The sequence below is a fragment of the Anomalospiza imberbis genome, chromosome 15 (genome assembly GCF_031753505.1).
Source record: "Anomalospiza imberbis isolate Cuckoo-Finch-1a 21T00152 chromosome 15, ASM3175350v1, whole genome shotgun sequence".
NCBI lineage: Eukaryota > Metazoa > Chordata > Aves > Passeriformes > Viduidae > Anomalospiza > Anomalospiza imberbis.
Genome location: NC_089695.1, coordinates 12,147,934 through 12,174,283, shown reverse-complemented (window position 1 = coordinate 12,174,283; position 26,350 = coordinate 12,147,934). Strand labels below are relative to the sequence as shown.

General features: G+C 57.2%; 2 protein-coding genes across 3 annotated transcripts in view; both read left to right on the top strand.

Moving 5' to 3' along the window:
- The first annotated feature begins 290 nt into the window (after positions 1–290).
- ARSI (arylsulfatase family member I) lies at positions 291–5,870 on the top strand. The gene is made up of 2 exons (XM_068205919.1): positions 291–863; positions 1,915–5,870. The coding sequence occupies exons 1-2, from the start codon at positions 544–546 to the stop codon at positions 3,317–3,319; spliced, it is 1,725 nt and encodes a 574-aa protein (XP_068062020.1). The 5' UTR covers positions 291–543; the 3' UTR covers positions 3,320–5,870.
- A 4,025-nt stretch (positions 5,871–9,895) lies between these two features.
- The window catches only part of CAMK2A (calcium/calmodulin dependent protein kinase II alpha), a 33,950-nt gene continuing 17,495 nt past the window's right edge, over positions 9,896–26,350 (top strand). For both annotated transcript variants that reach the window (XM_068205949.1, XM_068205948.1), the window contains exons 1-9: positions 9,896–10,140; positions 15,680–15,774; positions 18,660–18,719; positions 22,353–22,407; positions 22,650–22,715; positions 24,245–24,317; positions 24,678–24,780; positions 25,276–25,359; positions 25,952–26,046. In XM_068205949.1, the coding sequence (XP_068062050.1) occupies positions 10,079–10,140; positions 15,680–15,774; positions 18,660–18,719; positions 22,353–22,407; positions 22,650–22,715; positions 24,245–24,317; positions 24,678–24,780; positions 25,276–25,359; positions 25,952–26,046 (693 nt within the window). In that variant the 5' untranslated portion in view covers positions 9,896–10,078. The remainder of the gene's footprint in view (positions 10,141–15,679; positions 15,775–18,659; positions 18,720–22,352; positions 22,408–22,649; positions 22,716–24,244; positions 24,318–24,677; positions 24,781–25,275; positions 25,360–25,951; positions 26,047–26,350) is intronic.

The following is a 26,350-nucleotide window of genomic DNA, read 5'->3' as shown; positions in this document are numbered from 1 at the left end:
AGAGCTCGGCACCCCTGGGCTTGAACTTTAGCACCCTCTTCCGCAGGAGTTAAAGACGAGGATCGTCGTATCCCGAGCGAGCCGTCTGGAGAGCCGGGCAGGCGCAGGGCTGGAGCAAACGAGAAGCCAGAGCAACTTTCTCTGACGAGGATTTTGTGGAGCTTTTCATAAAGAAATAACATCAGGCAGAAAATCCCAGGAAGCCAGGAAGTGTTTCCAACGCTCGGGACGCTGGTAAGCGGCTCCGGGCCGCCGGCAGTCCGTGCGAGGAGCCCGTCCCGCCGTGCAGATGTGTGTGATTGGAGCAGCGCGGGGCTTATTTTCCTTTGACTGAAGGCAACCCAGCCCCGGCGGATTAAGCTCTTTGTGTGCACGCGAGTGTGCCTTGAGGGAAGCTGCTCCCGCGAAACCAGCTGCGGGGGTTGTGGGGAGCATCCTCCAGGTCAGGGAGCCCTCCTGGAGGAGGGGGAGAGCTCCTGTTTTCGTGGCTCTGAGGAGATGCTGGGGCAGTAACACCCTTGGCAGGCAGCACAGTGCTTCAGGATGGCCGTCTATGCCCTCACGGGTTTCTCGCTCGTCAGCCTGCTCAGCTTTGGCTATTTGTCTTGGGACTGGATGAAGCCCAGTTTGGTGGCTGATGTGGCCACAGACCCCATGGAGAAATCAATGCCTCCCACCTTCACCAGGCCACCCCACATCATCTTCATTCTGACTGATGACCAGGGCTACCACGACATCGGCTATCACGGCTCAGATATCCAGACGCCAACACTGGACAGGCTGGCAGCAGAGGGTGTGAAGCTGGAGAACTACTACATCCAGCCCATCTGCACCCCGTCCCGGAGCCAGCTGATAACTGGCAGGTAAGCCAGTGCCTGCTCACAACCTACTCATGTTCCCCTTTGGTCCCTTCTCTGAGGGGCTTAACCCCAACTTGCTGCTAGAGCGATGCCCTGGTGTATAGGCAGAAGATGGAGATCCCTCCAGCAGATCTGGATTTCTCTAGAAAGCTTCCTGGGTGAATAGTTGATTTCCACATAGGATAAATAGTGGCACATGGCAAGAGCAAAAATGTGGATGCTGCTGGGTAATGGATGTCACTTTGGGAGAGGGTGGTCTCTAGTCAGGAGGTGTTTGGTGCTGGGCAAGGAGCTGTGTCCCCAAGTAGTCCCTGACACACTGGCCCTTGGAGATTTGCCCTTGGTCTGTGCTTTCCCTGCATGAGTGTTCAGTGCTGCACTGGCCAGCACAGGCTGGATGTTGCTCCATTGCCCTCTCCCATGGCAGCACAGTCACATGTCCCCTTATGCTGGACCATTTTGCCTTCTAGGATAGGTGGGGCTTTCCCTGGAGCAGTGCTGTGTGGTCAGCACTCCCTGTAGGAGGCAGATCCCACCAGACCACCTCCTGCTGAGGAGTGGGCCCCAGGGAGGTACCCAGGGATGTGGTCACCTACTGCCTGGAGTGGTGGAGCCCACCACGGTCCAAGCAAAGGCCTCCCTTCTCTCCTGAAGGTTCTTGAGGGGTCCCAGACATCTTTGTGGTGTGCAAAGCAGGGGAGGACAGAGATAGTGGGGACATTCAGGTGGGGCATTATGAACCCACTTGCTTGTGCTGCCCAGCCCTGACACAGCCCAGCCACCTCCCCAGGCTTGTAGCAGTGGGGACAAATGCTGGTGGCATTTTTGTGAGATGTCTGCTGAGCCTCTCTCTATGTTCTTTGCTTCTACTTTTGGTACTTATGGAAAGATGAGGAGCTCCCTGTCCCTGGCTGGAGCTTGCTTCACTGGGTTGGGTTGGGTTACATGGAAATCTGCATTTGTTTTGGGTCTCTAACACATAAAGTGCCATCACATCCTCACCCAGTGCTGCTCCTCATCACCATTGCTTTCCTCTGGCTCTTCCTCCTGGCAGGTACCAGATCCACACAGGATTGCAGCACTCCATCATCCGCCCTCGGCAGCCCAACTGCCTGCCCCTCGACCAGATCACCCTGCCACAGAAGCTGCAGGAAGCTGGCTACTCCACACACATGGTGGGCAAGTGGCACCTTGGCTTCTACAAGAAGGAGTGCCTGCCCACCCGCCGGGGCTTCGACACCTTCCTGGGCTCCCTGACAGGCAACGTGGATTACTACACCTACGACAACTGCGACGGGCCGGACGTCTGCGGCTACGACCTGCACGAGGGGGAGGACGTGGCTTGGGACCAGAGCGGGAAGTATTCCACCCTCCTCTACGCCCAGCGCGTCAGCAAGATCCTGGCATCCCACAGCCCCAAGGAGCCCATCTTCATCTACGTGGCCTTCCAAGCGGTGCACACGCCCCTGCAGTCCCCCAAGGAGTACATCTACCGCTACCGCTCCATGGGCAACGTCGCCCGCCGCAAGTACGCGGCCATGGTGACCTGCATGGACGAGGCAGTGAAGAACATCACCTGGGCCCTCAAGAAGTATGGTTATTATGACAACAGTGTGATCGTGTTCTCCACGGACAACGGTGGGCAGACCTTCTCCGGGGGAAGCAACTGGCCACTACGGGGTCGCAAAGGAACGTACTGGGAAGGGGGAGTGCGTGGCATTGGTTTTGTTCACAGTCCCCTGATCAAGCGCAAGCGTCGGACAAGCTGGGCGCTAGTTCACATTACAGACTGGTACCCTACTCTGGTCAGCCTGGCCAGGGGCAACCTGAGCAATGTCCAAGGCTTGGATGGCTATGATGTCTGGCCTGCTATCAGTGAGGGCAAGGAGTCGCCACGCACTGAAATCCTGCACAATATCGATCCCTTGTACAATCATGCCAAGTATGGCTCCTTGGAGGATGGCTTTGGCATCTGGAACACAGCTGTGCAAGCTTCCATCCGGGTTGGGGAGTGGAAGCTCCTCACTGGCGACCCAGGGTACAGTGACTGGATACCCCCACAGACCCTGACCAACTTTCCAGGGAGCTGGTGGAACTTGGAGCGTCTCACTGATGGCCTGAGGAAGTCTGTGTGGCTCTTCAACATCACCGCCGACCCCTACGAGCGCTACGACCTCTCAGAGCAGCGCCCAGACGTGGTCAGGACCCTCCTGATGAGGTTGGTGCACTACAACCGGACGGCCATCCCGGTGCGGTACCCTGCAGAGAACCCCCGGGCTCACCCAGACTTCAACGGCGGGGCCTGGGGACCTTGGGCCAGTGAAGATGATGGGGAGGAGTGGGAAGGTGCCCGGGAGTCCCTGAAAAGCAGGAACAAGAAGAAGAAGAAGTGCAAGATCTGCAAGCTGCGCTCCTTCTTCCGCAAGCTGAACACCAGGCTCATGTCCAACCGCATCTGACAGGACACTCCCCCAGCATCCACCCATCCTGGCCAGGGTGGAGCTCTGCACTGCAGTGCCATGGGATGGGAGCAAGGGAGAAGGACAGGCAGGGAGGTGGCCAGAGCTTTCTTGCTTTCCCTTGCTCCAGGGTTTACTCCAAAACACTTCTCCTCCCTGGCTGGAGTGGAGGCCACAGGGAGTTGCTCCCAGTGGGTGAGGAAGGGCAATGTGGTCTCTGCTGCAGTGCTTGGTGGTGGTGAATGACTGTGCTGAGCTGGGCTGGCCCTGCACAGCTGCTTCCAAAGAGAGAGACCCTTTCCTCAAGGATTCTGCAGCCAATCATAAGCTTTAAGTGCTGGCCATCATAAGGGCAGGAGGAAGCATGGGGGCTCTGCCTTCACGTTAATCCTCACCATTTCCCTCTATTTGCCCCGGCTTGCAGCCTGCTGCCAAGAAGCTGCAACCTTTGCTCTTGCTCTGGGAACTTGAGGGCCTCCCCCAAACCCAAGACCACATTGCTTCTTTGTGGAAGGCTGGATTCCTGACCATGGATGTCAGACCTGAGATCAACGTGGCTGGACTAAGTCATGCTGCTACAGTGACCTCATGTGGGGCTATGGCTTCCCCTCTGCACTGGCTTGTGGGGCCAGGAGCAGCCCTGATGAGGAGCTGTGGCCCATGGAGGCATGGTTGGATGCACCCAGAGGACAGGTGGTTCTCTTTGGCCCCACATTTGGGAGGCAGGTTTGCCCCAGGCTCTGGTGGTGGACTGTACATGGGTCAGCTACCCAGCAGAGCCTTTCACCCAAAATTTGCCTGGACACCCCCCTCATGTGCAAGCCTCTAGGCACCCCTGTTCCTCCCTGTGAATCCTACACATCCAACCAGCCAACCACCCCTGTCTGCCCCTTCCCAGCTGTCCCTGTCCCTTTCCCCACATCCCATTGCTGAACCTGGGGCAGAGAGAAGATCTCAAGAAGGTCTCTGCAGAAGCTGATCTGCTGTTTTGTAGCTGCAGGACTTTGGAAGCCACGGTGGAGGATGGGGATGATGGGGACGTCTGTCGCCTGCCAGCACCGCGCCACATCCCCTCACTGCAGATGGGCACTGCTCTTCCAGCAGCGCACGCGTGGGGAGGAAAACACCTCCCCATCATCCGCTGCTGTGGGGAGCCAGCCCAACCGATCGCCAGGGGCCAGGGAAGCCAGCAAAGCTCCGGGCCCCCGCCCTTCGGCGGGGTGAGAGCGCGCATACGTGCGCTCGCAGGAGAGCTGGCGAGGATGGAAGGGGGTAAATAGCTTTGAAATCGCTTTGGATGCATGGTGCATTTCCATTTACACAATGTGTTTTACATTTCTCCCCACAGGTTTCTCTTGGTGCAGCGTGTGTAGGCGAAGGCCCTGCTGTGAATTTTGAAAATAGTTATTTTTGTCTCTGGAAAATGAGGCCCGTTAGGACTTGTCAGCTCTTGGATGAGCAGTGTGGGCTTTCTATTTTTTTTTCTTTTCCCCCCTCTCTTTCTCCCTTGCAAAATAACATTCATTTAAAATCTGTCATTGAAAGATGTGACAATTGGCAGCGTGCACACTGAATACCTTTCAGTGCTCTTTCAAGCCCTGTGTGTGAGAGAGGGATGAGGATGGGAAGAAAATGACATGTTTGTATTTTTTTTTCTTACTCTTAGCTGGATTATTTGGGGGTATTGGGATTTTCTCTAGAAACAAAGGAAAAAAACCAGCTGACAGCAAGGCAGAGGAGAGGAGGCTTCTTCTTGTAGAGCTGGGAAGGAGTTTGAAAAGCTGGAATGTGGCAGTGTGTGTGCCGCTGCTCCGCGCACGCCCATTGCTGTGCCATCCCACCCTGCTGGCTCCCTGCATCCCTGCAGGCACATCCCAAGCACAGGGTTCAGAGGGGACTCAGCTCCTCCATCAGCCCCATCTCCATCCCTGCTCCCGTAGCATGTTGCTCCAAGAGGACTGGTCCCCACGGCATCACCTGGGTGGAGGTGAGCCCCAGGAGGATGCTCCACATCCTCAAACTACCTCAAATCAGCCAGCCTGGTCCCTGGAGATGTGCACCATCAGCGGGACTGCGGCACCGGCTGCCATTTGGCAAAGCCAAGCAGTTGCTGAAAATAAAGCAACACTTTGCTGAAGAGGAGGCTGCTGCAGGCAGAGCCAAAGCCAGGGGAGAGCAGGAGGTGATGCTGAAGGGGCCTGGGAACAAATATTAGCTATGAGAGAGTTGGTGCTGAAGGGAATGGGAGAGCAGGGCTGGACATGAGGTGGTGACAAAGCTCGGGAAACAGCTTTCATTTCCATGTTTACATAAATGCATCCAAGTTTAGTCCTTTTATTTTCTTTTTTTTCAAAAATGGAAATTTCCATGAAAACATGCTCGATCTTTCTCCCTTCCCTTTTATTAACATCACCATGAAAATGTTTGTCTGGTCTCACTTCCTCTTTCCACGTTTGGATCTGCTGGGCTGATGCTGGGTTTGCAGTCAGCCTGGCCACAGTGGTGGATCTGCTGTCATGCGTATTTTAATTAAAAAGAGTTGGATTCTGAATCTTTGCAAAAAGAAACAGCTGAAGGAAAAGCTTAGTCCCTGAAAACAAAGAGGAGAAGTAGGCAGGAGCATCTCTGGGTGCTTGGAGAGAGCAAAGCCTCCAGCCCGAGGACAGCAGTTGTCCTTCACCCAATTCCAGCTGTGCTGTGTCTGAACATTGGGCTGGGAAAGGAGATGCAAACGCTGCCACGTGTTCTCCTCATCACAGCAATGCTCATTAATGGTCTGTGCTGTGAAAAATGCAGCTATGTGCCAAAATCCCATGTTTTCAGAGAGCTGAAGTCCCCTAGGACTGTGTGTGCACTCTGGCTGCCAAGGGGTTAATGCAGCTGGAGAGATGCTCAGGCAGTGGAGTTCCCTGCACCCGGGAGATGTGTTTTCACAGACAGGCTGAGGCTCCCCTCCTTCCCAACCTCCCTTCAAAGCGCCTGGCAAGCCCCAGGCAGCTCCCGAGCCCAGCAGGGGCTGGGTGTAGGATGGGGGCCTGGGAGGAAAGGGGCAGGGGATGCATGCGGGGCCCTCGGGGATGGAGGGGTGGTGGCTGCCTCTCTGTCGGTGTGGACTGGCTGTCTCCACCCTGGCTGTTTCCAGCCTGCTGGCTGGAGCGAGTGGGAAGGGGACGGGCTGAGAATGAATGGAGTTGGGATGGGATAGAGATGGGGAGGAGGATAAGAGGAGGGTGGGGCTGGGCTGGGCTGGGCTGGGAAGAGGAGGGGAGTGGGATAGGACGGGGATGGAATAGGGATGGGATGCATTAGGCAGGACTGGGGGTACGTCAGAGCCTCTCCAGCCCCACAGGCAACTCCCACCCGAGAGAGGGAAGAAGCCCAGTATCAGGACAGGGGATGGGCATCCCAGCAAACTGCCCCAGTGGCAGAGTGCCAGAGCACCCTGAGCACCTCAGGTGTTCTGCATCAGGGGCACTTGTGTTCTTTCTCATGCCATGTCCACAGGAGGGTCTTTGCCTATGAACCCTGCTGTAGGGGAGAGAGTGGCACTGAGGACACCCTGTCTCAGCCAAAAGCACCTTCCTATGGTTGCAGGAGCAAGTGCTGGGCCTGTAGGGACAGGGCACGTTTGCAAACACAGCCCTAAATGTAAATCAGCTCTCCTCCCCACGGTATTTATAATCTTATCTAAAAATAAGCCCAAATTCAGCTTCCCAGAGGACAGCAACTGAGCATCCCCCAGACCCCAGCTTGCTTGTGAAACTGTCCCAGTAATTTTGGGATCTCTGCAGTATGTAATTGGCAGCCTGGCTGGCTTGATGTGTGAGGCACTGCTGCAAGCCCATCCCGTGGGAGCAGGGGCAACCTGCTGCAGCCCCCCCAGGACATGCGGGTCCTTCCTGAGCCGCCCATCCCGAGTGGTTGGGATTCAGCATCCCACCTCGGGTGCCCACCCTGGGGCAGCCCCGTGCTGGGATGCAGAAACCAAAGCTCTGCAGGCAGAGCTGGAGCAGGGTGTAGAGAGCAGGATGCATTTTTGGAGAGGCCAGCCCAGTGATGGAGAGGAGCACTGGGGATGAAGGTCTCCATCAGGTGGCCAGACCCGAGCATGGCAGCAGGAGAGCAGCATGGCTCCCAAAGCCCCGCAGGAGCTGGGAACAGACACATCCTGAGAATATCCTGAGGCCTCTGGGAGAGGACTGGGACTACTCCCCCCTACAGGGGAGCCCCCAGCCCAGAGGTGGAAGGTTCCACCCAGAGCTCCTGCTCCCCTCAGACTGTCCCCAGGCACCCAGGACTGGCACCACGCAGCAGTTCCTGCTTGGGAAAACATTACCAGCAAAGCAGAGCATGTTCAGCATGCAGAAGTCTGACACCCCCTTACCCTCAGAAGCAAAAATGTCGAGGAAAAGGGAAAAAAAAAACTGAATAGAGAGAAGAACAGAGAGGGAGAAACTTTTCCTGGAGAGCCGTGTCTCTGCCAGGCAGGAGAGCCCTGGGGTGGGAGGCAGGGTCCTCGGGGGGGACTTTGCCATCACTCCCTGCCCAGGTGAGGGGTTTGGGCTGCAGCAGGGGCCCCGGGGGGAAGGAGGGGACAGATCCCTCCTCCTGGCTCTGGGAGCACGCAGTCACGCGTGTGGGGTTGAGCACGTGTGGCAGTGTGGGGGTGGGCACGGGGAGGGGGGCAGGTCACATTGCGGAGCTCACGGGGACACGAACAGCAGCGCAGGTGGGAGGGAGGTGGGAGTGAGGCAGGGGCACAGAGCTGCCCACGGGCACCCAGGGGGTCTTGGGAATGGGGGGCTCTTGCTCTTGCCTCTAGGGTTCCAAGGGGCTGCTGGGGGCTGGCAGCAAAATGCTGGAGGAGGAAAGCACTCCCACAAACATCCGGATGTACTGGCCCCCATGGCAGCCCCCTGCCTCCTGGCACAGCCCTGGGGTGGGGAATGAACCCCCCTTTTTTGTGGGAGCAGCATGGGGAGGAGTTGTGCAGATGCCTGGAGGCATTTTGGGGACCGTCGTGTCCCCAGGGCACAGATGGCACATGTGCATTGCCTGCAGCCCAAGTGAGGGTGCCTGGTGTGATCTGCCCATGCCAGGTCATGGCCAGGGTGGGTCTGGAGGTCATCAACCCTTGGGGACTATGGCCCCATCCCTGTGTCCTCCCATGGCTGGGAATCAGTCCCTGCTCTGCCACCAGGGTCCCCTGGATGGGACCAGACAGGAGCGGGAGGCTGGATGAAGGGATGCAAGGTGGGGATGAAGGTGGGTAATGGTGCAATTAATGGAAAAGCCATTAGACCTTTCTCCTCCTCCCCCTCCTCTTCCTCACTCCGCCACTTGCTGTCCTCCTCCACTTCCACCTCCTTTCTTCTCTCCCTCTCTGCTCCTCCTCTCTCCCCTCTCAAAGATTTCTCCCTATTTTTGTCTGGTTAGAACCTTTTATTTTCCTTTTAACCCTTCCATGGCAGCCTGAAAGGGAACTCAATCCATCTCAGCTGCCAGAGGCAATGCCCTCCCAGCTGGCACGGGGAGTCCCTTCTCCTGTTGTGAGGAGGGCCCTGCTGCTGCAAAATCATCCAGAAATGGGACACAAGCATAGTAGAAAGCTCTTCTGGGGGAAGTCAGCAGGTGGGAAATGTAAGGGGTGGTGTAGACAGAGGGGGTGCTGCTGGATCCCCAGTGAGGGCTGGTGGGGACTCAGAGAGAAACCCCTTCCCTGAGGTTTTGGACCTCACAACTCCACTTTTATTGCACTTTTTTGTGCTTTCTTATGTTCAGCACAGCAGAGAGGCGACTCAGCAACAAAAAGTCCAAGGACTGGGGGGCCAGACCTTCCTCCTGTTCCCACTTTAAAACTCCCCCCTTTCTACCCTGGCTTGGGCAGCACAGGGACACGGCAGCCCAGGACACAGCCCTTTTGCTCCCCTCTAGCTGTGCTTCAGGCCAGGCTGCTCGTCGCTCTCTGGGGGGACCCTCAGGAGCTGCTCCATGGGAACCCCAGGGCCCTTGGGGGGACGCAGTGGGCAAAGGGGGGAGTGGGGAGCAGCCAGCCCTCCCCTGCAGTGTGATCAGGGCCAGCCCCTCTGGGGACCCTGGCTGAAGGCGGGACAGTGTAGGGACCTGCCATGATTTCTCCAGCTTCTCCTGACACACTTCTGCTCCATCTGCTCCCTCCTGCTGCAGCGTGTCCCCATCCCACAGCTCCCAGGGCTCCCAGGAATGCTGTTGCAGGTACCAGCAGGGCCTGTATTTTTTTTTTTTTTGGGGGGGGGATATAAGCAGTTGCTGGGGTGACAGCATCCTCCTGCAACATGGAAACCACGGTTTCCATGGAAACCTTTTTTGCCCCAATTATTTTACCACTGCCACAGCCTTTAATTTGCCATTAATAGTTGTATTTTAGATATCCCCCCTCTGCAGCAGGTGGGTGACCCCCGGGCAGCCCCCGGGCCGGGTCCCCAGCAGGGCCCTGGTCCCCACGGAGGGCGGCGGGTTTGGGAAGCAGTTGCTCCGGCAACAGAAACAGGGCGTTTCTGGCAGCGGTGGTCACCATGGGGACGGCGATGCTGACGAAGGCTTGTGAAGCTGAGAAGACAAATTGCCCTCATCATTATCTCTGGGCTTGTCAATCAAATATATTCCCTTATTTACCTCAGCGAGGAGAGAGCCCCGGGAGCACACGGAGAGGGAAGGAGTGAGAGGAGAGCTGCTTGCCCCAAACTCTGCACCGGGAGGGAGCATTTCCAGCCCCTCAGGATGGCCACCATCACCTGCAATCGCTTCACTGAGGAGTACCAGCTCTTTGAGGAACTGGGCAAGTAAGTTGGAGATGGGGCTGGGATGCTCAGAGTGGGGCTGTGCCCTGGCTGGGAGAGAGACTCAGCGGTGCTGGGAACTGCTGGAGATGAGGGAAAGGAGATAGGTACGGAGAGAATGCCACGGGAATCAGAGAGGGCAAGCGAGTGACGATGGGGGCTTCCAGCCCCAGACCTGCTTCTCTGTCCCTGCCTGAGTTCAGGGGCTGCTGATGGGTGCTTGGCTGGGGACTTGGGACACCTCAAAGGTCTGGAGTTGCCTGGGAAAGGCTCGGCTACCCCTCTTATGGAAAAGCTGCTCCCAAAAAAGAAGGCTGCTAGCTCCCTTGGGAAGTTCTCCAGCTGGGAGGAGGGACAGGACAGCTGAGGAGGAAAGCCAAAGCAGTGGACACCCCTCACATTTCTTTAGGGAATTTATCTGTGTGGATTCACTGGGGCTTGACTAGACCTGCAGGAGACCCAGTCTGCCTGGCAGTCCCCAGAGGATCCTGGTGGCTTTTGGAAAGATCCAGGGTATTCCCCACCCCTGTCCCGGTGCGGGTGAGCCATAGCCCTGTCTGACCCTGCTTTCCTGAGAGGGAGGGCTCGGCTCCTCTGATCCAGGTGTCATCGTGTGTGCCTGGATCAGTGTGTGTGTGTGTGTGTGTGTGTGTGTGCAAACAGAGCTGCCTGTGCCCAGCAAGGGGATCCTGGGGAGCACTGAGCACCCCCGGGTGGAGCAGGGGATGCCAGGTTCCCCGTGTGGAGGGATGCTCCACGTCCCGCCCAGCGTGTGCCTATAAAACGGGCACAGGAGTGAGCAGGCATGTGCCTCTGTTTTGGTTTCTGTGCCTTCTTTTGGAGCTGCTCTGTAAATCTGGGCCGTTTGGCCACCGTCCCTTCGGAGTGGCTGACAGTGTGGTGGTGGGCTCAGGGTGCCTGTGCTCCGGAGGGGAAGCTTTGTCCATCGGCAGGCACAGGGATGCTCCGACCCCACAGCCCTGCGTCGCCCGGGCACAGAGCAGCCTGTGCCTAAGTGTGTGCCCACATGCCCGTGGGCATGTGAAATGGGGGCGAGGGAGAAGGGAGAGGGCAGAGATGGGGACATGGAGAAGCTGAGACAGGAGGACTTTGTGATGGCTGGGCTGAGTGCTGCTCACATTCCCCAGCCAAACTGTGGCATCGGGGTGCTGCTACAAAGTGCAGCTCTGTGGAGGCAAATGGACCCCCTCCCGTCCTGGGACATTCACACCCATCCCTGTGGCATCAGGGTGACAGAGAGGGGCTGGTGGACAGCAGGGGATTGGGTTCGGGAGTGGGTCCCTGTGGTGGGGACAGCCCCAGCTGGCACTGCAGGCAGGGGGATGGGCACCCTCTGGGGAGCTGGTGGCAAGGTGGGATGTGAGACCTGCTTTTTCCAGACTTTTCTCAGCTTTTCAGGGCTCTAGGGTTTTCTGGTGGTGGCAGGGGGTGGGCAGGTGAGGCAGTGGCTGCTCCGTGCCTGTGGTGAGGCCGTGGGGCTCTGGCTGGGCAGAGATGGCTGTGAGGATGTGGAGGGGAGTTCACAGGCCAGGAGTGATGGGGGAAGACCAGGAGGGCTCTTGAAGGTATCTGGGCTGTGACGCTTTGCTGGGTGGGTGCTGACTGGAGGGTTGAGCACCCAGGCTCGGGGGCTACCTGCATTGCCCGGCACTGTGGTCCAAAGCCACCTGGACAGATGCCTTTTAAAAGGAATAAAGGAGCAAAGCTGGCACAGCAGCTCACCAGCTCCTGAGAGCATCGCCCCCCGACCACCCCAGTTCTGGGGTGATGCAGGGGCAGCAGCCCCAGCTCGGTGCATCCCACAGCTCTCCCATCCAGTCAAGAGGACAGGTACAATAGCAGCACTGAGGTGTTCCCGAGTTAGGGGCTTCACCAGGTTAGCCAAGGTGCTATGGGGCTGGCTGGGGATTTTCCACTGGGATGGTTTCCAGCACATCCTGGCACATTCAAAAATCAGCGGTTTCCCACGGGGAAATTTCTGCTTCATGGGCTTAGAGAGGGAAATCAGGACGAAGTGCCGCACCTCTGCTCTGCTGCGGCAGCTGCTCGCGCTGGGAAGCGCCGTTCCTCCGGAGAGATGCTCCCGATGCCAGTCGGGGTGGGTCAGTCCTGGCAGGCCCGGGCAGAACGGCTCTCCCCGCACCAACCCTGGCAGGGAGCAGCGTCCTGCAAGGACTCCGAGCAGAGAGGGTCCATCTTGAGTTTGCTGTCCCCAAGGGACTGGGGCGGGCTGTTGTGGGGCACACGGTGTGTCCCCAGCCCGGCTGGCAGGACGGCAGGTCTGGCTGCCAGGCTGCTGCACCCACCCTGTTTCTCTGCCGTCTCCTCGGCTGTCACCCACCCTGGCAGCCGGGCAGCCGGGGGTTTGAGGTGCCACACACCTAATGGTAGCACCACGGTGGGGCTTTGTGGGCAGGCAGAGATGGGGAGGGAGATCTGCAGAGTCTGCCCAGCAAGGCACAAGCCCTTGGCACATCCCTGCACCTCCCAAGCATGAGAGGACATCTGTCCCGAGCGGGGGACACGGAGCTGGGGAAAACCCACTCCTGCGGCAGCCCCCGCAAGGCTGAGCAAGTGAAGGGCTGCTCCGATCCCCCACGCTTGCAGGAGGGAATCAGGCGGAGGGCGGGGGGCAACGGGGGGGACAGGGAGAGGATCCTGCCCACGGCCCCCCGGAGTAGGACAAACATGAAGTGCAGCTCCATCGGCGCCTCCAAATCCGCCCCCGCAGCAGGTTCAGGGAGAGGCTGGAGACAATTACCGTGCCGAGCCGTAGGATCAGCCCCTCCGCTCCCGGAGCTGCAGGAGAGGGGGCTTATTAAAAGGGAAAAAAAAAAAATGGAGGAACAAAAAATCCCCAGCCCACACTCTTCTCTCTAGAAAGGAAAAAAAAAATACCTCGGAGGAGGAGGAGGTGTTGAAGAGAGGGAGGGTGGCAGCAGCACAGCCGGGCACTGGCAGGGAAGGTGTGAAAAAGGGAGAAGCGGAGCAGCCTGGTGGCAAAGGCACTGCTTGAGCTGGTGGGGAAGGCCGTGGGGACGAGGCATGGGGTCATGCCTGGCCTAGGGATCAAGGGACAGAGGCTGCAGGGCGGGGGCTCAGCAGTGCCAGGGCTCGGGGCTGCAGAGACAGGGCTTGTTCTGGGCTGTGGGTCCAACATCACCCTGTGCTGGCAGCCAGCCAGGTGACAAGGACACGGTGTGTACCCATGGCCCTGCAGGTGATGTACCCGTCCCCTGCTCAGACTGGGACATGCTGTCTCATCCAAGCCAGGCAGAGATGGGGGTCCTCAGCTGCCAGCAGGGTTGGGATGATCCCCACCCGAAGACCCAGCGCCCTGGGAGCAAAGGGACATGCTGCTGCCCATGGCCAGGGAACAGGACAGGTTTCCTTCCTTCCAGAGGGGTTTCTTGCAGCTCAGGGGGCTGAGCTCCCTGCATGGCACCCCCAGTATTACCTGCAGTGCTCCATGCGCCCTTGGTGTAGAAGGGGATGCCGCCTTTGCCATGAAGATGCTGTATTTAAATGGAGCAAAGGGGGTTTTTTTCCCCCCTAGGCTGCAAAAATCCTACATGGAACTGAGTAGCAAGGGAGCAGCCTGGCACAGGGAGTAGAGCCTGGCTGGGGGTCAGACACCCAGTGTGGAGGGTTCCTGGCCAATGCATACCCACTGAAGGACCCAACTGGAACAAGGATGGGGGCATGGCAAGTATGCTGTGCCACTGGGTATCCTACACCTGCATCCAGTGTTCCATGTTCCACCCACCCTTCAGGCACACAGGGTTTTACTTATGCTTTACAAACCACAAACAGACATTTGGTATCTGTTAGGAAGGTCTGGAGGAGCCAAAAGCCAGGAATGCAGCTGAGGGAGTGAAACAGCCGCTTCCCATGGCTCCCCCTTTTTTGCTGTTCAGTTCAAATAAATAGATGAGCAAGTGGCTGTGGACACTGGGACCAGGAGTGACCATCAGTCCCCAGCCTCCAGTGGATCTGGGACACCCACAGCCCTCCAGCCTCATGCTGGGTTCTTCAGTGAAGCCCTGAGCTGGGGCAGAGGGACATCCCTGCTTGCTGCACTCTCTGCTGCAGACTGTCCTGCCACTGCAGAAACATCACACATGTCTTTAGGAAAAAAAAATAGAGAAGATGAGTGTGGATCCATAGGAGCCCACAAACCCTACACAGTGTGGGGTTCCCAGCAGGATGAAGAGAGAGAGACCACAGGACTGCCAATAGTTCTGGTCTGCCTACCTACTGCAAGCTGGATATGAAGCATTTTGCCCACCCTTTCCAGTTAATTCTTCCCCAGGATTCAGGGATATTAACAGCTCAGCTCTTTCAGGAGCCAGGATTAAATGGCAGGACGGGGAAGCTGGGAAGCACCAGGATGTTTTCCCCCAACTCCTGCCTGGCACGTGCTGTGAGCGATGCTCTGCGCGGCAGCACTGGGCGCGTGGGCTGCCAGCTCTGCTGGGGCTCCATCCCCATCCCTCCACACCCGCTGCTTGCCTGCTCTCCCAAAAATCACATTCAAACCCAAATTGCCCGTCTCCACCCACCCCCGCCGCTAAAATCAATTATCAGCCGCACTCGCCAGCCTGCGGCCTTTTATTCCTCAGCAGGGAGTTGGAGTGGGGTGAAAGGGAGTGGGGGAAGGTGGGGCAGGAGGTAGGATTGCTTTTGATAGTTGTTATTTTAGCGATTGGAGAGGTTTGGCAGGAAAGGGAACCTGGCACAAAGGTTGTGCTCAGCAGGGCTGGAGCGTGCATGTGTGTGTGATTGCAGTGCTGCAGCTCCCAGCATTGCGCCGGCACTGGCAGTGCCACGAGCTGGCAGGACTTGGGGCATGGGGTACCAGGGCAGACAGGAGTCTTTGGAGTGTCCCAAGGACTCGTGCTCACTCGCCTGCCAGACCCCAGAAGAGCTTTGCACATTAGCTCGGGTGTGTGCAAGGTGCAACAGCATCCATCCCTGTCCAGCTGGGCTCCATCCTCACAGGGTCCCCTGGGCTGTCCCTGCCTGGGTGACAGTTTTGCAGTGGGAGGGAGAATCTGGCACTAGTCACAGCTGCCAAGTCCTGCTGTGACTGAAAAGTCTAGAACACACAGACTGAAGTGACCGAGAGCTACGTGGCAGCTGCAGCCATCACAGTTTCCCTTGGGAACCAGCACCCCCGGTAAATCACTGTCCCTTCCCTCCTGGCAACAGGTAGGGCAAAGCCAGGAGGAAGAGGAGGAAAAGTGCATGGTGCCTGGAGTGTCCTAGAGGAGCACAGAGGGGAGAAGCCCACATTCCTCTCTAGGTCTGCATGTGCCTCCTCCCATCATTCCTCAAGGATGGTGGTGCAGGGAAGCTGATCCCTCCATGTTTTGCACAAGTCCCTGCCCCAGTCAGCACCTATTCCCATCCCCATCCTTGTCCCCATGCCTGGGGCTGCCTCTCACCCCACAGCCACATGAGGGCTGAGCTGTGCCGCTCCCACGCCAAGCCCTACACCTCTGGCTTCTTCTGTTCCCAGGGGCGCGTTCTCCATTGTCCGGAGATGCGTGAAGGTGTTGGCAGGACAAGAGTACGCAGCCAAGATCATCAATACCAAGAAGCTCTCTGCTCGAGGTAAGTACTGAGGGTGTTTTAGGGAAGGCAAGAGGTGAGCGTGGCTCATATAGTGGGGAATTTGTCCCCTCTGCATGGTGCTGGGATGATGCCTTTGATGTGCAATGAGGTGAGGGGTCTTTGATTGAGATTGACGCCTCATTCCACCCTGTCCCCGCTGCGCTCAGTGATGGATGGGGTGAACATCTCGAGGAGGTGTCTTGGTGGCTGCTCGCCACATCCCATCCGATCACAGGGATGCCTCTGCAGCCTGGCAGTGCCAAGGCTCAGGGGAACTCCCAGACCCCAATCTGCGTCATGAGCCAAGGACCCCATTTCTGTCCCTGAGACCCCCACCACCACCCTGCACACACATTGCAGCAAAATGTTGGTTACAGCCTTGCAACAAGTCAGAGCGCTGACAGCTTTGGGCACAGGGTAGCACAGTTATTTTGGAAGCATAACTTCCTGAGAGGGCCCCTGCTGACACCCCGTCCCTGCTATGGGGTCTGTAAGTTTTCTTACTCATATACCTACATCAGTGAAAGGGGAACATTCCTTCAGGTGGGGGTTTCACTTCATTTCTACCTGGAAATGGGCCCTCAACCCTCACTGCCATCTGCTCTGGTGGAGCAGGTTGGCTGTTTGCTGCTGGAAGAGGTGCTGGAGGGTCTGTCCCGGTGGGTCTATCTCTAGTGAGGCTGAGATGAGCCAGCGCAGAAATCATTAACCAGCCCTTGCCCCAAGCCAGGGACCCCTCTGCCCCCTGTCTGCCCCACCTGGCAGAGGAGCTGTGATGAGGTGGATGGAAAGGAGGAGGCAGCAGATGCCGTGTCCCCGCTCCAGCTCCTCCCTGGCTGTCGGGAGTGCAGGATGTGTGCTGGGAGGAAGCACCCTGCCGGGAGGGTTTAATTAACTCCCTCGGCGTCTCTCCCAGTTCCACTGCTGACCTCCGAAGGCAAAACTGAAATGCAGAAAAGAGTGACAAGTTCCTTTCTGACCTGGAATTAAACCAGCATGTTGCAAGATCCCTCCCACAGTGCTGCCAAAGCAGAACAACACAGACACTGAATCCCTGAGGTCCTCCAGCACCGACCCCTGCCCCTCTTCAGGGATGCCGCTAATTTTCTTCCTTCGAAGCCAGAGGCTGGGCTCTGGGCAGGGTGTGCAGTGCTGGTCTCAGCCCTTGGCTCCTGCCCGTGTACCCCAGCTGGCAAACGCCTCCCAGTTTTCAGGACTGCCTGGAGCAGCAGATTGAGCCGCCCTCCTGCCTCCGCTCGCCTCCTCCGGCAGTTTGCCCCTTTCCATTCTCTCCTGGGGTTTGTGCCTCTTTCCATTCTCTCCTGCAGTGCCCAGCAGTCCCCTGGAGAGGCTTCACTGGAGTTATTTTCCCTGCTCTGCCAGCTGAATCACCAGCGACTTTGGCTAATGGTCTGGAACCCCCTGTTTCTGCAGTGCTGGCAGGGGGGATGGCGCTTCCCCAGATACAAAGGGCAGGCAGGAGAGAAGTGGGGAGAAGGTGAGAGAAGTTGCAAAACATCCCCAGCCATGGTCTGCTTCTTTAGACATCCTCCTGGCTGCCAACACAGAGGGGCCAGGAGGAGAGAAGATGGAGATTTTAGAGGAAAAATTGGGCTTGGGTGTGTGCAGGAGCTGGGTTTGTGGCGTAGGGGAGGCTGTAACCCACCTCCCCAGTGAAGTGTTTGCCTCACTGGTCACACTGTCCCTCCATCCCATCCCCATCATCCACCCCACAATGGACTTTAGTTGTGAGAATATCTTGAGCTCAAACCTCTCCTTGTCACCCTGTCCCACTGTGGGAAGGTTGTCACCCATCGGGGGAAACAATGTGGGGAGCTGAATGAAGCCACCAAGGTTATCTCAGCCTTCAGCTCACAGCTCCAGCACAGGCTGCAAAACTCACACCAAGGCCCAGGGTGCCTCTGGGACAGGATACTGAGCCCCGGGGAAGGCTGCAGCCCTGCAGAGAAGGGGCTGCGCCGCTTTCACGGCTCGGCGGTCGGAGACACCCAGGTTTGGTTTGATGCAGAGCAAGACTCTGGGGTGTGAACCTGCAAGGTAGCAGTGATAGCACTGAGAGACAGCAGCCCTAATTATATCCTCGCTTGTCCTGGCTGCTGAGTGCCTGCACAAAATGCCTCAAATCAGGCACCTCCATGCAGGGTGGCTGGGTCAGGTGTGAGCAAGGAGAGAAGGGCAGAGGAAGAAACAAAATGATTTGCAGATTCATTCTGAGCTGTCCCATGGTGGAGGATTTTTTGGCTCAGCTCAGCTTGCTTTGCCCAGAGCTCTGTTGTCTCACATCCCCAAGCCTGCTGAAAGCTGGGGAGTGGGACCTGTGCTTCCTGTTTGGAGAAAGGCACTGGTTCTGAGATAGGGTTCTGCCGTGTAGGAGAGCAAAGCCCTGGTGTGGAATGGCTGATGATGGTGAGGGGGAGTGAAGCCCATAGCCTCATTTCATCCTCACACCTCTCACTGGTTCACTCTGCCTTCAATTGCTCAAATTGTACCATACGAGGCTGACAATGTCCTGGCTGAATAGGAGAAAAAGGAACAGTGCTGCCAGCAAGGATAACCCAGGCAAATCCAGGGTGAGGTGACTGGAGATTGTGCGGCAAAGAGAAGGGAGAGGGGAGAGTGAGGGATCATTGCAAACCCAAGATTGCCCGTGGCATCAGTGACTGAGTGGCTTAGCCAGGAACTGCATCTGTGCTGGGATTGTGCCCAATTGTGCCCCGATGCAGAACTTATCCGCAAATCCATTACCCTTTAGCAAAAAGAAAAAAAAGCTGCTCTGTCCCCCCAGGTTTCCTGTGCCAGCACCTCCTCTGAGAGCCATTGATTCCCTTCCTCAGATCTTAATTTAGGGCCGTTGCCTCTTTCAGATCACCAGAAGCTGGAACGAGAAGCCCGGATCTGCCGTCTCCTGAAGCACCCCAACATTGGTAAGTGCACCCTGCACCCCCAATGCTGGTGCTCCATACCTGGCTCTGCTGCCCACTTGCCCTCCCGTGTCCCAGCCAGGGCTAGGGAGTCTCCAGCCATAATCCAGCCCTGTCTGCAGCAGCACGGACTGTTTGTCCAAGAGGCTGAGAAGGGCTCGGTGCCGTCCTGCCCGGTTGATCTGCAGAGCCATCCCTCCTCTTCCTCATGGAAAACACCATCTTCAAATGGGGTCATGGGGAAAAAGGCCCCCACTGGGCACAGGGGGACTGAAGTAGGTCCGGACTAACCCAGTTGGCCGTAGCTCCCTCAGGGAGAAGCGGAGCCCCAGGAGGCTGCAAGAGGCTATTTTTACTGCTCTCCCCCCGCTCGGGTGCCGTATTCCTCTGCATGCTCCAAAAAGCGGCTGCAGCTTGGAGCAGCAGCAGCGGCAGCGCGGGGCGTGTAGGAGGAGCGATGGCGGGGGGAAGCGAAGACTTTCCCACCGACCGTCCATCTGAAAGTAGCCTCCTTCGGAAAAGCTGTTTCAGGAAAACTCCTGAGCCCCTGCAAAAGACAAAAATAGGCCAGAAGGCGAGAGAGAGAGAGGGGAGGGGAAAAAAATGCAGTAAAAAAAAAGAAAAAAATCCCAAACTCCATCCTGGAAGGGATGCTGATGCAGGCTCTTAATGCCTGTGGATGATCTGGATGAACCCCTTTTTCCCTCTGCTGCACCCCAGGATATACCAACCCCAATGAGATCCTGCGGCTTTTGGGAAAGCATTTGGTGGTTTCTGCAGCCCTCTCAACCCATAGTTGGGAGCTGGGAGGGTTCCTCTGTGGCTGAGCTGCTCCCTGGCCCCCTCACTGCTCCGGTGACCTGGATCCATCCTTCCCCAGGAGCTGCTGCAGCAGATTCAGGGAGCTAGATCCAGGGCCACTGGGACAAGCCATGTGGCTCCTGTCCCATAAATATTTCAGTTCCAAAAAAGACTGTCAGCTTCCATCTGTCTTGGGCACACAGCTGCGTGGCAGGTCTTCCCTTCATTGCCAGGGTGCCGGACCCTGCAGCATTCCCCAGCCTCTGCTCCAGCAGGACCAGGAGCTGTCCTGCGGGGGTCCCTCCAGGGCCTCCAGCCTCCTCTTTGCACCAAAATACATGCGGGGATTGCCGAGACCTGAAGGAAACACACTGCAAAGTGTGTGAGTAGGAAGAAATACTAAACCCGGAGGAACTCACCGTGTGAGACCTGCAGGATGGCACCTGCAGGTTCCCCAGGTTCCCAGGCTCCCCAGGTTCCCAGCTTGGCCACAGCTCTGTCCCACCACTGTCTTCCACCCTTCCCTTTCCATCATTTCCCCGTGGGGCTGGCATGGTCTCTGAGGACCCGAAACACCTCAGCTGTCCCTGTTCTTGTCCCCCATCCCTACACTACCCCTCACTGTTTGGCTGTGACCTGGCAGCTTCAGAGCTGCAAAGGCTGGAAGGGGTTAACAGCATGAGATGCTAACAAGACCAATCTGCTGCTATTTATACCCAGGAGGCTCTTCTCCACCCCCCACCCCACACCCTCTTTCCTTTCACCCCCCTCTACTGCTCCTGCTGCCTGGAAACTTGGGCTTGCAGCTTCCCTTCCGTGCAGCAAAGGCGGCTCGGTACCCACACAGGAGCTGGAGCGAGCGGTGCCACTGCAGAGCAGCCTGGCCTGAGCAAGAGGAGGCACTGCTGCTGGATGAGGCAAAACAGCCCTGTCCAGCCCTTCCCGGGGAGAAGCACCCCAGCTGCCAGGGGGCTTTGCTGTCCTCTTACTTGCTCCCTGCAGCGAGGTGGGGTCCTTCCATCTCCCATGGGATGCCATGCTGCAGTTCCTGGAGCAACCAACCTGTGCTCTGCGCTGTGCCTGCTGGAGAGCCTCACATGGAAAGCTGTGCACGGGCAGCCAAAGGCAGGCCCAGGTCCCAGGACCCCACAGCACTGAGTGATATACTAGGGAGAGCTGTTTCCATTCAGGGAGGTCTTGCTTTATTGGGAAAACTTTGGCACCCAGTCCTGGAGTTTGAACTCCAGGTACTTGTTCTCTGACTCTCATTCCTGAAGCTGTGTCCTGCTCCTGCCTTGGCTCTCAGCTCTGAGCTGGAGTGGTTTGGCCAGTGTGGCTCTCTCTGACTGTGGTCAGTAACAGATACTTGTAGGATCAGGCTATATTTAGAGCAGCTGCTCCCTCTTATACCTTCTTGACTCCTGGCAGTCACAGGCTTTGGGACTTCCCCAAGCAGGGAACGTATCTGGACCATATGTTTATGGTTATGCTGGCCTTATCCACACCAAACTCACCTAATCCCTCTGAGAATACTTTGGCTTCTGTGGGATTCCAGGCGTGATACCCACAAATCCCTCCCAGGCGAGATGAAATGGGAGGAAATATGTTTCTTCCAGCAGAGGAAGGCAGAAAATCTGGGGTTGTATGTTGGAGAAAAACGGAGCAGGCACTGATGTCAGAGCACAGGGGATGTCTGCAGAGGCCAGCAGTTGGGAAGGATAACTGGGGAATGAGATGAGCAAGTTGTGTCAGTAGTCAAGACCACAAGAAAGACAGAAAAGATGCTGACCAGCCCAGCAGACCTCGTTTGCTCTGTGCCCTGGCCAGGTGAGGTGACGCTGCTGGCAACATGCTCTTGGCAGCTGCTGGATTTGCCCATGGAGCTTGGAGACAGGAAAAGGACCAGCAAAGTGGTGTTTGCTGGCCTGGCAGACAAGAGTGACACAGTGCAGCGTCTGTGCTCAGTGCTGGGGTTGTTATCTCCTCTGGCTCACACTGAGTCTGGAGGATGTTTCCATATAGGGCTCAGCTGATTTAGATGCAGTAAGAGGGGCTAGGAGTAAAAACTCCCACAAAATCTCTCACCTGAATGTTTCTTTTTCTTCCCTGATTCCCAACATTCTCAAATATGTTGAAAGTTGTATCAGGCTGAAGCCAGGTGAGAGAGAGGAAGCATTAAATATTCATAGCGTTAAGGGAATCAAACAAAAAACGAGGTGGGGGCAGAGGATGCAGGACTAGTGTCTGTTTATCCACCCTACCTGTTTCTGTGCCAGTCCCCTTGCTGCACAGCTGCCTGCTAAGTGTGAGCAGGGATCTGAGCCTGAATAACCAGCATGCAGCAGGGTGACAGGTTTGTACCTGGCAAGGCGTGTGCCCAAGGGAAGAAGGTGCCACGAGATGGGGAAATTCATCCCGTGGAGATTTCCAAGGAGAAAAGAAAGGTCATGAGCAGAAAATAAAAAAGCCCTGTGGGTGCCAGAATTGTCAGCTCAGCTGCCTGCTGAGCTCTCCCTCTGCTCGGGCACCTCTCCTGATGGGACTGGGGACACCCATGCCTGCAGCCTTCCCAGTGCCCAAGATAGCCCAGCATCTGCCTGGAACCCTGGCCAGGTGCAGCCCCGGGGCAGTCCCCAGTTTGGATGTGATCTTTGAGCCTTTGACGACTGCCCCAGGCTGGGGCCATGGCTGGGGTCCCCTGGTGAGCAGGGACCCCCACCCAGCCCTGCTGTGCCCTTCCCCAGCTCCTGCCTGTGCCCGAAGGGGAGAAAAGGCATTCCCAGGGAGTGGGGTGGGAGCCTGGTATACCCCATAACCCGTCTGTCTCTGCTGCAGTGAGGCTCCACGACAGCATCTCTGAAGAGGGCCACCACTACCTGATATTTGATCTGTGAGTAATGCATCCCCTAACCCACGGGCAGCTCCGTGCTGCCCCCGGGGGGACGTGACCTCCACCTCACCCGAGCCCTTCCCTGGGTTTGAACCAAACTCGGGTCCCCCAAGCCGGGCAGAGGGGAGGTTCCTGTGCTGCACCCCCGGTTCTCCCCCCATGCATGGGGCAGTGCCATTTTCGGGGGGCTTGCCAGGGCTGAGTGTGCTGTCAGTCAGTCCAGCCCCCCTGTTCTCTCGCAGGGTCACCGGCGGGGAGCTGTTTGAGGACATTGTGGCCAGGGAGTACTACAGCGAAGCGGATGCCAGGTGAGCCAGGCTGTGGAGGGGACAGGAGGTGTCCCCTTCTCCCACAAGCTGTTCCCTCCCAGGGTCCTACAGGACTGGCTTTCTGCAGCACCAGCTCCTTCTGTACTGGGAGGTGTTCTACAGCCACTCCACTCTGCAACACATACTCATAGACTGGAACTGTGGTGCAAAAAAAAAAAAAAAAAAAAAAAAAAGAAACCCAAAACCACCCGAAATGCTCTTTTTAACTCACTCAACTCATGTGCCAAGAAGTGCATGTGCTGCCACAGGACTGGGCTCCACTTTGACTCCGATGGCTCCCAGCCATTGCCCACAGCGTCCTCGTTCCCCAGGATGCTGGGATAGCCAACATCTGACCTCTCTGTAAATGAACACGGTGTTGGGGGCTCCCTGGTCTGGGGGCATCAGGACTGCCTGGTCTGGGGGCACCAGGGCTCCCCAGGCTGGCAGGGAGGAAACCCAACACCAGGCTGGTGGCCAGCCAGGGCCATGATAGCACAGACACCCTGCGGATGTCACCCCTTCCCCGTGGAGCTGCATTCCAGCCCTCTGCAAGTGTTTCTCTGGCATTTGCCACTTGAGAGCACTGAGGAGGAGCAGTCAAGACAGGCTGTGCTGGAGCTCTGCTCCCTCCCACACTCCCACTGGCACTTTCCAGGTACCTTCTGCAGAGCCATTTCAGTCACCCTTTGGTCCCTGCAGCTCATCCAGGGGACAGTATTAATCTCACTCTTTTGAGGGGACATGATCTGGCCCTCTCCAGTCTCCAGATATAATGTGCCCCCAAGCTTTGGCATAGCCTCCAGGCTAAGCTTAGCCTGTATGTATGTCTAAGGGGGTGGTAAACTCTACACTACCTCTCTGCATGGAAATATCCTTTATTTCTAGGCAGAAAACAATCTCATTTAATAGGCTGGCTGCACTGAATCCACTTACAGCCCATCCACTTATTAGTGTCATACAAATAAAATAAAATACATGTAAATAAAGACCTTCTGCCTTGCACATAAGCTGTTTTGGAGCAGAAGTGATCAGTGCCTCTGTCTTTTTCCCTTCCTGTCTCACGCACACAGCAGAGCTGGAATGTAATGAACTAGATATAAAGCAAGCAGACACAGCAGAGCCACCTGCATTAGAGGAAAGCAGGGAAATGGGGCCGGAGCAAAGGCTGCACAGAGCACATCTGCTCTGCCTGGGTTTGGAGACCAAATCTTTGCTGGTGTTGTGGTTCCACTGTTGGTCTCCAGCTCCCCGCCTCCAGTGCTGCTCCTGTGGGGTCCTCACGGGCCCAGTTGTGTCCCCTAAGCTCCTGCTCACCATTATTTGGTGTCCAATAGCTCTGTTAGGTTCCTACTGGGTTAGAACTGCTCCCCCCAGGTGTGTGGGTGTCAGTGGAGGGGGATGCTGAGCTGAGCTGCAGGGCTGCTGATGGGGAGAGGGGCAGAGGGGTGAAATGCAGCAGAATAGAAGTGTCTGACAAAACTCTGCCTCACCGGGCACTTGTGTGAGCTTTCTCCTCTCTCCCACAGCCACTGCATCCAGCAGATCCTGGAGGCCGTCCTGCACTGCCACCAGATGGGGGTGGTTCACCGGGATCTGAAGGTAGGAGCTGCAGGGAGAGTGCCTGTGGGAGGACAGGGGACTCCATCTGTGATGCAAAGCACTGTGGAACAATGCCCAGAGTCCTCCAGGGCTGCTGAAACAGCAGGGAGGAACACGTGCAGGGCTGCGGGAAACCCACAGAGCAAAGACAGCTCCGGAGTGAAATGACACAAGGGAGATGGGGTAGGGATGTCTTTGCAGTCTGTGATCCGCTAAGGATCCGGGGACACCAGGACAAAGCAGTTAGGGAGCACATCCAGATCCAGATCATCCTCTGTGCTGTGCTGGGAAGCTCCCCCTGCCAACAGCAGAGCCCCTGAGGGGGTTTCATTCCTCTCCAACCCCCATGTCCCTCTGCAGCCTGAGAACCTGCTGTTGGCATCCAAGCTGAAGGGTGCTGCCGTCAAGCTGGCTGACTTTGGCCTCGCCATCGAGGTGGAGGGCGACCAGCAAGCATGGTTTGGTGAGTAGGGCAGGTCTGAGGTGGGGTCTCCTCCAGCCCTCCTTGGCATGGTAGTTCAGGGGGGCTCCAGGACCCCGAGCCCAGGGTTATGGGAGAGACCCAGCAGCACCAGCCCAGGAAACGCTGTGGATGAGCAGGCTGATGTGGAGCAAAGAGCTCCACAGGGACTCTGTGAGTCACCGAGGTGTCCCGTGAGACGGACAAGCCGGCAACAGGGGCAGAGCAGTGGGAGGAAAGCCTCTTCCAAGCGCTGGAAGTGCACAGCAGAGCACTCCAGCCTTGGGCACCATCGGGGGTTTGGCAGTGGCAGAAAAATACAGTTTACTCTGTCCTCGGGAGTCTCAGAGGTTTCTGGAGGGAGGGTGTCTGTCCCCGGGGGTCGGGATGTGCCAGCACCTTGGGCTCTCGCTGTGCCTGCCCGGGGAGCAGTCCCTGCTGTGAGCTCTGCGGGACGGGGGCTGTCTGACGGCGGGCGTGACGGGCTGTCTGTCCCAGGTTTCGCCGGCACCCCGGGATACCTCTCCCCCGAGGTGCTCCGGAAGGACCCTTATGGCAAAGCCGTGGATCTGTGGGCTTGCGGTAAGTCAGACCGGGGCTGGAATGCCGGGAGCGGGCTGGGCTGGGCTGGGCTGGGCTGGGCGGGATGAAGCCGGCTGTTCATCCAGCATGTCCCAAGTTGCAGTTTCCAGTCACACCTCAGGGAAGTCAGGGTGGATGATTTACCCAGGAGGCGGCATATCACCCTGGGCAACACTCTCCCAATCCAGTGGCACCCTTCTCTGAAGGATCACCCTCTTTGTTATGTACCCAAAGCTCCCAGCCAGGCAAGGTCCTGCCTCTTTTCCCTGTGGTGCTGGTGGAGTCAGGCAATGCCTCCGTGCACTTGCAGCCATAGGGGAGCCTTTCTCCATCCACGATGGGGAGGAGGCATCACCCACCCCTGCCAGGGCACCCACTTTGGGCTCTGCATTGTGGCTGCCAGAGCCTTGAACCTCCCCAGGTGGTGAACTGGACTCACCAACAAGCCTTTTGATCTTTAAGCAGTGAGCAAATCTTCATGTTTCCCTAATTTTTGTTTCTCTGCTCGAGCTTCATCAGTTCCCAGACTGTGTGTGCTCCTGCCACTAGCAATGAATTCTTTCCCCCTGATCCCGTCTCCTCTCCTGGGCAGGTGTCATCCTCTACATCCTGCTGGTTGGGTATCCACCCTTTTGGGATGAAGACCAACACCGACTCTACCAGCAGATCAAGGCTGGGGCTTACGATGTGAGTGGGTTTGTCTTGCTGCCCCTTTCACAGTCTCCTCTCTCTCCTGCTGTCCCTGCCTCCCAGCCTGCTGCTCTAGAAGAGCAACCAAGACAAATTCTGATCGATGGGAACAAGTACTTTCCTCTGCCCTGGTCGCAGAGCGTTGGCCTCTTTGCCATGCCCAGGTGCACACATTGGCACATTTCAGGGCCACTGTGTGGGAGAGACAGGTCTTGTCCTGAGCCTTCCAACTTCCTTCTTCCACTCCTGCTCTTTGGTTTTTCACCTGGCAGCTCTTTCCAGTGGCTACCATTTCTCCAAC